General features: G+C 42.8%; 1 protein-coding gene across 1 annotated transcript in view; it reads left to right on the top strand.

Annotated features, from left to right (window-relative positions):
- The window catches only part of LOC126355596 (dual oxidase), a 582,817-nt gene that overhangs the window by 509,700 nt on the left and 60,512 nt on the right, over positions 1-12,605 (top strand). Inside the window, exons 13-14 of the mRNA XM_050005959.1 lie at positions 4,724-5,023; positions 10,746-11,095. Coding sequence (XP_049861916.1) covers positions 4,724-5,023; positions 10,746-11,095 — 650 coding nt within the window. The remainder of the gene's footprint in view (positions 1-4,723; positions 5,024-10,745; positions 11,096-12,605) is intronic.

The raw sequence follows: 12,605 nt of genomic DNA, 5'->3' as shown, positions 1-12,605 counted from the left end.
GTGTGTGTGTGTGTGTGTGTGTGTGTGTATGTGTGTGTGTGTGTGTGTGTGTGTAGGGTGAAATCACCTAAAAACTGCACCGCAAATTCTGTGGAAACGGAAATTGCTGTTGATGTGCAATTTTCACAGAATAGGTAGTCAGGGGCTTGTATTGTTAGCCAATCAACAGACTATAATAACACTTAGATAGTGTATTCTTTGTGCAAACACACACTTTTTTAAATGGAACAATGACTATTGACATTAACAAACTAAAAGTTGGGTAAATTAGAATGTCAGTGGTGTTTGTTGCAGGTTTTAGTGGGCATCGTTTACGAGATATCATATTTCGTAAAGTTCCTACACTGACACGTATACACCTGTGATAGTACACACTAAAGAACAACCTAAGTTGATACACTAGTTGTGTGAATTCTGACAAACAGCGAGACAATTGACCATCACAGGTTATATTCAAAATGAGCACTGCCAGTAGCAATACATGCTTCCAGTCTGGTGAGGAACGACTGCTACACATGTGCTAGCATTTCAGCTTCCCCACACATAAAAATCTGGGGAATGGGACTGCCGCCATACAGGACCTGTGTGTCCAGTCCAAGGATTCTGAAATAAATCGTGAAGACATGCTGAAGTACTCTATGCACTAAGGGCTAAACAGCCATCATGTTGGTACCATACATACCTCCTAGTCTGCTGAGGAATGTCTTGTAGCACCTGTGGAAGATGGTGATTTAGGAGGCTACGATACTTGTGCGCGTTCAGTGTTCTACCTACGGAAAACGGGCCTGTGAGCCGAAGGTGCACTGTCCCACACCATACGTTTGCAATCCATGGTCGCTGATGTTTCACCTGATGAACCCAGTAGGGATTGCCAGCAGGCTTGTCCATGACTGGTAATGTAGCTTCATCACTGAACACGCTATGTGATACAGCTGGGGTATCCTGTCCAGAAGTTAACATTATTCTCATAATCGTTCCCATTCAGCTCTTGATGGAGAGAGATGTGATGGGGATGGATCCTATATCGATAGCGAATGTGTAGGATACTTGCCTGACTCCTGCCACTTCCTCTTGCGATTGCACAGGGGCTACCGCGCGGATCAACTGCAACAGCAGCAAGGACATTAATTCCCCCCTCTTCTGTCGTCGCTTGCTTCCCTCTGTTACATTGGCTAGGTGTTAGACTATCACACTCGCGTAACTGGTTGAAGAGGTTGATAAATAACTGCCGAGACATTTGACTTCTACTGGGACATCTTTCTTCGTGCACTTTCCATTCAGAATGAGCATGTCGGCTTTTTCTGCACTGGTAAACCCCATCGTTCACTTACAACACACTGCTTGTACCGTTACTCCCAAACTGACTAGCAAGTAGCAATGCACTCAAGGAACACACACGCACGCTGTAAGCCGACATAACCACATCATATCCAACTCCTACACTGGTTGAATGGCATAAACAAGTGTTGCTGTGCTGTGGAAACTTTGCACGACACGATATCTCGTAAACGACTCGCACTAGACTCCTGCAACAAACGCAACTTACGTTCTAATTTATCCTACTTTCAGTTTGTTGATATCAACAGACATTATCACTATTTAAGAAAGGGCATATTTGTACCAAAAATACTTTCTAAGAATTATTACAATATTTTAATTGGCTACCAATATGAGCCCCTGACTACCAATCCATTCTGGACGAACAGCGCATCAACACATATATACATATATGGCGTAGGAATGTAGTCGAATTAAGTCAAGTGATACTGAGGGAATTACATTAGGAAATGAGACACTTAAAGTAGTAAAGGAGTTTTGCTATTTGGGGAGCAAAATAACTGATGATGGTCGAAGTAGAGAGGATATAAAATGTAGATTGGCAATGGCAAGGAAAACATTTCTAAAGAAGAGAAATTTGTTAACATCGAGTATAGATTTAAGTGTCAGGAAGTCGTTTCTGAAAGTATTTGTATGGAGTGTAGCCATGTATGGAAGTGAAAAATGGACGAAAAATATTTTGGGCAAGAAGAGAATAGAAGCTTTCGAAATGTGGTGCTACAGAAGAATGCTGAAGATTATATGGGTAGATCACATAATTAACGAGGAAGTGTTGAATAGGACTGGGGAGAAGAGAAGTTTGTGGCACAGCTTGACTAGAAGAAGGGATCGGTTGGTAGGACATGTTCTGAGGCATCAAGGGATCACCAGTTTAGTATTGTAGGGCAGTGTGGACGGTAAAAATCGTAGAGGGAGACCAAGAGACGAATACACTAAGCAGATTCAGAAGGATGTAGGTTGCAGTAGGTACTGGGAGATGAAGAAGCTTGCACAGGATAGAATAGCATGGAGAGCTGCATCAAACCAGTCTCAGGACTGAAGACCACAACAACAACAACATGGCATAGCGGTAAAAAGACGCATACAAAAACCTTCTTCGTGAATCAGTCAACTGAGATACAGAAAGAAAAATTGTGTAATATATACAGGGTGGTCCATTTATCATGACCAGGACAAATATCTCACGAAATAAGCTTCAAACGAAACAATTACAAAGAACGAAACTTGTCTAGCTTGAAGAGGGAAACCAGATGACGCCATAGTTGGCCCGCTAGATGGCGCTGCGATAGGTCAAACAGATATGAACTGCGTTTTTTTAAAATAGGAACCCCCATTTTTTTATTACATATTCGTGTAGTACGTAAAGAAATATGAATGTTTTTATTGGATTTTTTCTCGCTTTGTGATAGATGGCGCTGTAATAGTCACAAACATATGGCTCACAATTTTAGACGAACAGTTGGTAACAGGTAGGTTTTTTAAAATAAAATACACAACGTAGGTGTGTTGGAACATTTTATTTCGGTTGTTCCAATGTGATACATGTACCTTTGTGAACTTATCATTTCTGAGAATGCATGCTGTTACAGCGTGATTACCCGTAAATACCACATTAATGCAATAAATGATCAATATGATGTCCGTCAACCTCAATGCATTTGGCAATACGTGTAACGGCATTCCTCTTAACAACGAGTCGTTCGCCTTCCGTAATGTTCGCACATGCAATGACAACGCGCTGGCGCATGTTGTCAGGCGTAGTCGGTGGATCACGATAGCAAATATCCTTCAACTTTCCCCACAGAAAGAAATCCGGGGACGCCAGATCCGGTGAACGTGCGGGCCATGGTATGGTGCTTCGATGACCAATCCACCTGTCATGAAATATGCTATTCAATACCGCTTCAACTGCACGCGAGCTATGTGCCGGACATCCATCATGTTGAAAGTACATCGCCATTCTGTCATGCGGTGAAACACCTTGTAGTAACATCGGTAGAACATTACGTAGGAAATCAATATACATTGCACCATTTAGATTGCCATCGATGAAATGGGGGCCAATTATCCTTCCTCCCATAATGCTGCACCATACATTTATCCTGCAAGGGCGCTGATCTTCCACTTGTGGCAGCCATCGTGGAATTTTCGTTGCTCAGTAGTGCATATTATGCCGGTTTACGTTACCGCTGTTGGTGAATGAACGCTTCATCGCTAAATAGAACGCTTGCAAAAAATCTGTCATCGTCCCGTAATTTCTCTTGTGCCCAGTGGCATAACTGTACACGACCTTCAAAGTCGTCGCCATGCAATTCCTGGTGCATAGAAATACGGTACGGGTCCAATCGATGTTGATGTAGCATTCTCAACAGCGACGTTCTTGAGATTCCCGATTCTCGCTTAATTTATCTGCTACTGATGTGAGGATTAGCCGCGACAGCAGCTAAAATACCTACTTGGGCATCATTTGTTGCAGGTCGTGGTTGACGTTTGACATATACCTGAACACTTCCTTTTTCCTTAAAAACGTAACTATCCGGCGAATGGTAAGGATACTTGGATGATGTCGTCCAGGATACCGAGCAGCATACATAGCACACGCCAGTTGGGCATTTTGATCACAATAGCCATACATCAATACGATATCTACCTTTTCCGCAATTGGTAAACGGTCCATTTTAACACGGGTAATGTATCACGGAGCAAATACCGTCCGCACTGGCGGAGTGTTACATGATACCACGTACTTATACGTTTGTGACTATTACAGCGCCACCTATCACGAAGCAAAAAAATTGATCCAACTAAAAGATTCACATTTATTTACGTACTACACGAATATGTAATAAAAAATGGGGGTTCCTATTTCAAAAAAAAGAACGCAGTTGATATCCATCTGGCCTATGGCAGCGCCATCTAGCGGGCCAACCATAGCGCCATCTGGTTTCCCCCTTCAAGCTAGATAAGTTTCGTTCTTTGTAGAGATATTTTGAGAGATATCTGGCCCCGTCATGATCAGTGGACCGCCCTGTGTTGTTATGTATCCTGTTCCATAAATGAAAATAAAAATAAAAATATTAGTAACGACAGAGATGATTTATCGTGTCCTCTTTTTTCTAATAATGTAGAAATTGTTTATATCAAACTTGCATTTCATGAAATAAGAATTGATTGAACTGGGTCCATCTTTTTTATTAGCCCCTAGTAGCAATGTAACATGGAGGAGTGGGGTGAATGTTAAACAAAAGAAAACCTGTGGTAAGTCGGTACGGGAGGGTAGGGGAGACGACAAGTCCAAGTTGGACGCCAGGGGAGGATTGGGCGGGGTCTGTAGGCACAGCCGCGGGCCTGCCGTGATCAGAGGAGGTGTGGTGGCGGTGCGCAGGTGCGGCTGGTGACGGTGCCCGGGCAGCGCGACGCCATGCTGGCCAACGCGGAGACGCGCGAGCGCCGCCAGCGCCGGCTCGAGCACTTCTTCCGCGAGGCGTACGCCCTCACGTTCGGCCTGCGGCCCGGCGAGAAGCGCCGCCGCTCCAACATGGCGGGCGAGGTCGTCACCGTGATGCGCACCTCGCTCTCCAAGAGCGAGTTCGCCAGCGCGCTCGGCATGAAGCCCGACGCCGTCTTCGTGCGCAAGATGTTCAACATCGTCGACAAGGACGGCGACGGCCGCATATCCTTCCAGGTAACGCGCCTGCCTTCTCTCTGTTAAACAGCGAGCAATAGCTTACAACGTTCCGTTTCTGACCAGGTAATAGGCGCCAGAAAGATATCGATTATTCGGTAGGTTCCGCGTAGGCCCTGAAGCACGCTGAAGCCAGCGAAATACACTCTAACGCTTTTAAATAATAATAATAATAAAGCGACGCACCGTGAAAGAATTATCAAAATGAAACGGAAATCGGTAAATGTGATGAGCCGTGCCGGCTCGTATCGATTGATCGATCGGGTCGGCATGGTGTGATCTTTGGGTTCGGCAGTTTCACGTGGCTTTTGGCCGCGAAGTTCGTGGCGGCTAGAAAGGGGACAGCCAGAGAGCCGCGCGACGTGTGAGAGTCGGAGGCGAGCGTTATTGAGCAGGCCGGGGTAAGACGCAGAGGTTGTGGTGTGTTTGACAAGTTTGCAAGACCGAACCTGGCTTGTAGTGTGAGAACTGGACTCGGCCACATTACCGAATCGAGTCGTGCGGCCCTGATTTGGATCTGTAAAGGATTTTATAAAAGGTTTGTGTGTTATAGTGTACTGTGTGCGGCACGCTGTCCAGCTCGTCCGCTTACTGTGGCTTCTGGGTGTAGCCGCCTCTGGTCTGGGTCCAGTGGGCCCCCCTTCTGCTGCTTGCATTTGCCCGTGCCTATGTGACGTCACCTGTTTTGAAAATGTGTCACGAAGAGGTGTATCAGTTGGTATTTCCTTTTGTGTTAAAATTTTTTTGTGATATCCATTATTGGTTAAACTTTATCTCATTATTGTAGTCTCCTTTTGGGAGCTTTACTGTGTATAGAATTTAATTAACTTGCAAGTCACTTAATGCTTGGTTAAAGATTAATGTCGTTGTTTGAATAGGGTGCTTGCCCGTGCTTGTAAGGATTTTGAATTTTAAAGATAAAATTTTATTTGGCCAAACAAAAGTTAATGAAAGGGTTGTTCTTATAAACTGTGAATGTTGCTTATGTGGCCCGGCCCTCCCGCTCAACAGCAACTGGCTAATTAGGATGGATTAACCACCACATGTGATATATGTGTATGGACAAACAAATGGTTGCAATTTCAGAAAATTTGGATGATTTATTCAAGAGAAAGAGCTTCAGAAACTCTGGACCTTATGCAAGCAGCTATTCGGCTTGATGGATGACCGCCTGAGGGATATCGTGCCAAAATTTGTCCTACTGGTGCGATAGATAGTCAGAATCCAAAGATGGTTGGAGGGGCTTGCTCATAATGCTCCAAACCTTCTCAGTTGGAGAGAGATCCGGCTACCTTGCTGGCCAAGGTAGAGTTTGGCAAGCACAAAGACAAGCAGTAGAAACACTCGCAGTGTACAGGTGGATATCGTCTTCCTGAAATGGAAACCCATGATCACTTGCTCCCAACGGCAACAAAATGGGGAGTAAAACGTCGTCGACCTACCGCTGTGCTATAACGGTGCCGCAGATGATAACCAAATGGATCTTACTCCTGCTATGGAGAAAAATGGCACCCCAGACCCTCACTCCTGATTGTCAGGCAGTATGGCGTGCGACAGACACGTTGGGATCCCATCGCTGTCTGGAGCGTCTCCTGACATGTCTTCACTGGTCATCGGGGACACTTCGAAGCCGGAATCATCACTAAAGACAATTCCACTTGCGTCAAGTGGCTGGAGACGCCCCAGACAGTGGTGGGATGCCAACCTGACAGTTGCCAGCTATGTAGCCCGACAATGAGAAGTGACGGTGTCGAGGGCCATTTCTTTTCATAGCAAGACCCCTTCGGTTGTCTTCCGCGGCGTCGTTACAGCACAGTGTTATGTCGACGATATTTTACGCCCCTTCATGGCAAACCATCCTGGGCTTATAATTCAACAAGATAATGGCCGCCCGCACACGGCGAGAGCTTCTAATGTTTGTATTCATGCTTGCCAAACCCTGCCTTGGCCAGCAAGGTTACCGGTTCTCTCACCAACTGAGAACGTCTGGAGCATTATCGGCAGGGCTCTCAACTATCTCGGGATTTTGACGATCTATCGCGCCAATTGAACAGAATTTGGCATGATATCACTCAGGAGTATATCCAACTACTCTATCAATGCCACGCCGAATAATCGATTGCATACAGGCCAGAGGTAGACCAACACGTTTCTGACGTGTTCAATTTGTGATCCTCTTTCTCTTCAATAAATAATCCAATTTTTCTTACATCGTAATTTGTTTGTCTGTGCCGATTTCCGTGCTATTCGGGTAATTCCTTCGTGGCGCGTCATTTATTATATTTTTTTTCTTCTTAGAGTGTATGTAGTGGTACAGAAAACTTCCCATAATTATACATTTCGCGAAAATGCTTATCAGCACACTGAAAACTGCTAGTATCTTCCCATACATCCTTCTTGAACCAGTGGGGCAATTGCCTACGAGCCGAATTGTTCGTTGGTTGAGATGTCACTCTCACTTGGGGAGGGAAAATTTAATACACTATCTAATCAAAAGTTTTCGGACACCTAATAGTGGGTATTCAAAAATGGTTCAAATGGCTCTAAGCACTATGGGACTTAACATCTGAGGTCACCAGGCCCCTAGAACTTACAACTACTTAAACCTAACTAACCTAACGACATCCCACACTTCCATCCTCAAGGCGACCTTAGTGGTCGCGCGGTTCCAGACTGTAGGGCCTAGAACCGCTCGGCCACCCTGGCCGGCAATACAATACAATTGTACACCATTCTCCTTAACAACTTACACACAGTCATTGTGCTAGCTGCACTCTTGATAGCAATTTCGAACTCACGAGTGATTTCTTTTACTGATTTCATGCGATTTTTTGGTATCACTTGTGCCTTGCGTTTCCACTTCACAAAAACGTAACCAACATTGGGCAGTCTTAGAAGGGCTGAAAATTCCTTGATACTTATGTTGCACGAGTGACATCCAGTGACCAGTTCACGTACGAAGTTATTTAGTGTCCTGTACCAGCCACTTTGCTGTCACTGCTTCATTAATGAAATTGCCGGCCGCGGTGGTCTAGCGGTTCTAGGCGCTTAGTGCGGAACCGCGCGACTGCTACGGTCGCAGGTTCGAACCCTGCCTCGGGCATGGATGTGTGTGATGTACTTAGGTTAGTTAGGTTTAAGTAGTTCTAATTTCTAGGGGACTGATGACCTCAGATGTTAAGTCTCATAGTGCTCAGAGCCATTTGAACCATTTGAACCAAATCAAGATACTCCCGCCTCCTTTTGTAGGGGGAAGGGAATCCGCCTCTCGTGACTTCCAGTGGTGAATGCCGCAATACATGTCCGGACACTTCTTATCAGGTAGCGCACGTAGATGATTGTTTGGGTAATTAAAGCAAAGAAAGCTTTTGAGACCAGGAACAGCATTAAAACTTTGAATTTACAACTGACTGTTTTGTATTATTATTTTTATGTGTGATGTATAGGCAGACGAGGGATGACACGAAGGCGTAGACGTATTTTCCCATTTGATTAAGAGGTTAGTTTCCTTTTTCCATTAAAAGTATTCCCTTACAGGAAATTGAACAGTGTCTCACACGTAGATACACGAGAGAGCCAGTTTCATCTGTAAAGAGATGTCATAGTCTGGCAATCTAACGGATATGAGCAGTCTTCCCAAAGATACGGAAATGAATGCTAACTGCATTCATTTCCGTATCTTATAGAATGTAAAAAGTAACCACTCACTCTACTGTCGACTGTTTTCTTTTAGTACCTATATTTTAAATACCGCCCGAAGGTAGTGGTCGCTTTCATTTGCTGTTTGATCTCCTGCGCAACGTTAGTACGACCAGCCTCCATTCCATAATGGGTCGCCATATTGCAATGATTTACCTAAGTTGCTAAAGGCAGTGGCCGTCAAACTGCAGCCTGCGGGTCGAAGTCAAATATCCGTGTGACCAGCAGTTCTCAGCCGTATTTCATAACAAGTTGCATCTAGCAGCTAACAACGGAATCCAGAAAACATCGACTAACTTAAGAGCTTCTTAAGAGTGTAGCTTGCCTGCTCAGCAAGAAACAAAAATACTTACAAAGACAGTAATATCTTAAGATGTACTTCATTTTAATTGACGCTGGCTGCCATTGTCCGTAAGGTGATTGAAGTTGGCCGCTTACCTCAGGGGCTGAAGGGTAAGCAGAGCTGACACAGACTCGGTAATACACCATGACAATGCACGACTGCATACAGGCTACACTATACATATGTTTTTTTTTTTACGAAAAAACAGAGTTAGCTCCATGAGACTTCTCCCTCTTATCATAGTTGACGGGGCGTGTATTTTATACAGAGGAGAAGGATTTCAAGTGGTATCGCAGTGAATACTAAACACCTTAACAAAAGATAGATTTTCGGAATGAATTCTAAAAGTATTAAAAACAGTTCATACTTAACTGGGAGAATGTAGAAAGTTGAAATTAACAGTACAGATAGTCTACAAAAACCAGCAGAGTCCTCTAACTGGGGAGATATCAAGACCGGTGTCCCACAGGGCTCAGTCTTGGGTCCCTTATTGTTCTTAATGTATATTAACGACTTGCCACTCTATATTCATGAAGATGCAAAGTTAGTTCTTTTTGCTGATGATACAAATATAGTAATCACACCCAAGAAGCAAGAATCAGCTGAGGAAATTGCAAATAATGTCTTTCAGAAAATTATTAAGTGGTTCTCTGCAAATGGACTCTCACTTAATTTTGAGAAAATATAGTTTATACAATTCTGTACAGTAAATGGCATGGGACCATTGAGAAATGTAGACTATGAACGGAAGTCTGTTGCTAAGGTAGAATACTCAAAATTTCTGGATGAGTGCATTGATGAGAAATTTAATTGGAAGAAACACATCGATTATCTGCTGAAACAGTTAGGTTCAGCTAATTATGCTTTTAGGGTTATTGCAAATTTTAGTGATAAACATACCAGTAAATTAGCCTACTATGCCTATTTTCATTCACTGCTTTCATATGGCATCGTATTTTGGGGCAGTTCCTCACTAACAGAGAAAGTATTCATTGCACAAAAGCATGTAATCAGAGTAATAGCTGGAGCCCACCCAAGATCACCTTGCAACATTTATTCAACGAACTGCGGGTATTCACAGTGCCTTCGCAATACATATATTAACTTATGAAATTTGTCATTAATAACAGGTCCCAATTCAAAAGTAACAGCAAAGTGCATAGCTACAACACTAGAAGAAAGGATGATATCCACTATTCTGGATTAAATCTCACTTTGGCACAGAAAGGGGTGAATTATGCTGCCACAAAAATCTATGGTCATTTGCCAAATGGTATTCAAAGTCTGACTGATAGCCAACCAGCATTTAAAAGCAAATTAAAAGAATTTCTGAATGACAACTCCTTCTAATCAATGGATGAATTCTTAGATACGAAGTAGCAACTGTAAGTAAAAAATTAATTAATTAATTAAATATTTTGTGTAAAGAAAACTTATGTTTTTACGACATGCGAAATGATCTATGGTACAAGGATTAATGTAATGTAATGTGGGACCTGTGTCTGCTTTGAAGACGATAGCGCAGAATGAGATCTAACTAGAATGTATCAGATTCAGTTAATATGGTCCGGGAACCTTTGCATACCATCTCGAATAAAAGCTTTTCATTACGATTCTGTTCTATGATCTGCTGCTTGACCTCGCAAATGCTACAGTGTTCACTGTAATGCTTATTTACAGGAATTTCTGGACACCGTCGTCTTGTTTTCGCGCGGCAAAACAGAGGACAAGCTGCGTATCATCTTCGACATGTGCGACAACGACCGCAACGGCGTGATAGACAAGGGCGAGCTGTCGGAGATGCTGCGGTCCCTGGTGGAGATAGCGCGCACCACCAGCCTGTCGGACCAGCACGTGACGGAGCTGATCGACGGCATGTTCCAGGACGCCGGCCTGCAGCACAAGGACTCCCTCACCTACAGCGACTTCAAGCTCATGATGAAGGAATACAAGGGCGACTTCGTCGCCATCGGCCTCGACTGCAAAGGCGCCAAGCAGAATTTCCTCGACACATCGACCAATGTCGCCAGGTTTGTACCGTTTATTACATTATTTTTGGATTTCCCGTGCAAGTGAAAGAACATCTTACACGGTATATCTCCATGTGCCTAAAGCCATTCAAACACGCATAGCGTAATCAAAGAAAATGGGTATTGTATTCTAGCATACAAACAAAAATTCGAGAATTGTGGCAGCTGCTTTCGGTGAAACAGAGTGACTATTAACAACTGTGTACACAATCACCTGAAGTTCAATTCCTTAATAATCTGTATGGACATGATGGTAGAATATTCAAATTTCTAGGTGTATGCATTTATGAGAGGTTGAACTAAAAAAACACACTGAAGATCTCCTGAAACGTTTGAGTTCAGCTACTTATGCTATTAGGGTCATTGCAAAGTTTGCTGATATACATCTCAGTAAATTAGCTTTACCACGCCTATTTTCACTCTCTGCTTTCTTATGGCATCGTATTCTGGGGTAACTCATCATTGAGTAAAAGAGTGTCCATTGCACAAAAGCGTGTAATCAGAATTGCTGGAGTTCATCCAAGATCATCCTGCAGATACTTATTATATATATATATATATATATATATATATATATATATATATATATATATATATATATATTCACTTATGAAATCTGATATTAACAATCTGGACAAATTCAAAAGTAATAGCAGTGTACATGGCTACAACGCTAGGAGAAAGGATGATCTTCACTCATCAAGGTTAAATCTAACTTTGGCTTAGAAGGGGGTAAATTATGCTGCCACAAAAGTCTTTGGTCAATTACCTAATAGCATCAAAAGTCTGACAGATAGCCATATAGCATTTAAAAGGAAATTAAAAGAATTTCATAATGGCAACTCCTACTCATTATAAGAATTTTTGGATATAGTACGTGGGTAATTTCCCCAACTCCCACAAAAAAAGTGTCATGTAATATTTTGTGTAATGTGATATCTTGTATAGACACCTTTTATTAACCTGACACGTTCCACATCATTACGAAGTGTCGTATTCATGATCTATGGAACAAGAACTAATCTAATCACATCTAATCTAATCTGATGGTGTGTTGCCACACCTCATTCTACATAGTGGTGAAACTAGATGCAATTGACCGAATGGCCTCTAGGTAAAGGGTTAAAATATTACAAAAAGATTACATGAAAAGTTTTGTTTATAGAGTGACTGACTTCCGTTGGTTGACACATTCCAAGAGAACGCAACTTTTAGCTAAAGTGGAAGTGCCACTGGAAGTAGATCGGACAGTCTAGGACAGTTCAGTTCAGACGAAAAGAATGTTTTGAAAAGTTAGATACTGAAATTCCTTAATAAAAATACAGTACAAGGCAACTATCTTCATGTTACGAGTACTGCACAGCTTCAGTAGCTTTTCATAATTAGAAATACCTTACATCACCCAGATTTGTTATTACAACAGTAAAAGATTGGGAAGTACGACACGACAGAGACATATATTAATCGATCTAGTTTCCCTGACTTGATATATCACGATTCGTCGAAATCA

The sequence above is a fragment of the Schistocerca gregaria genome, chromosome 3, assembly GCF_023897955.1.
Source record: "Schistocerca gregaria isolate iqSchGreg1 chromosome 3, iqSchGreg1.2, whole genome shotgun sequence".
In the NCBI taxonomy this organism is placed as follows: domain Eukaryota; kingdom Metazoa; phylum Arthropoda; class Insecta; order Orthoptera; family Acrididae; genus Schistocerca; species Schistocerca gregaria.
This window is presented reverse-complemented; position numbering and strand designations above follow the sequence as displayed.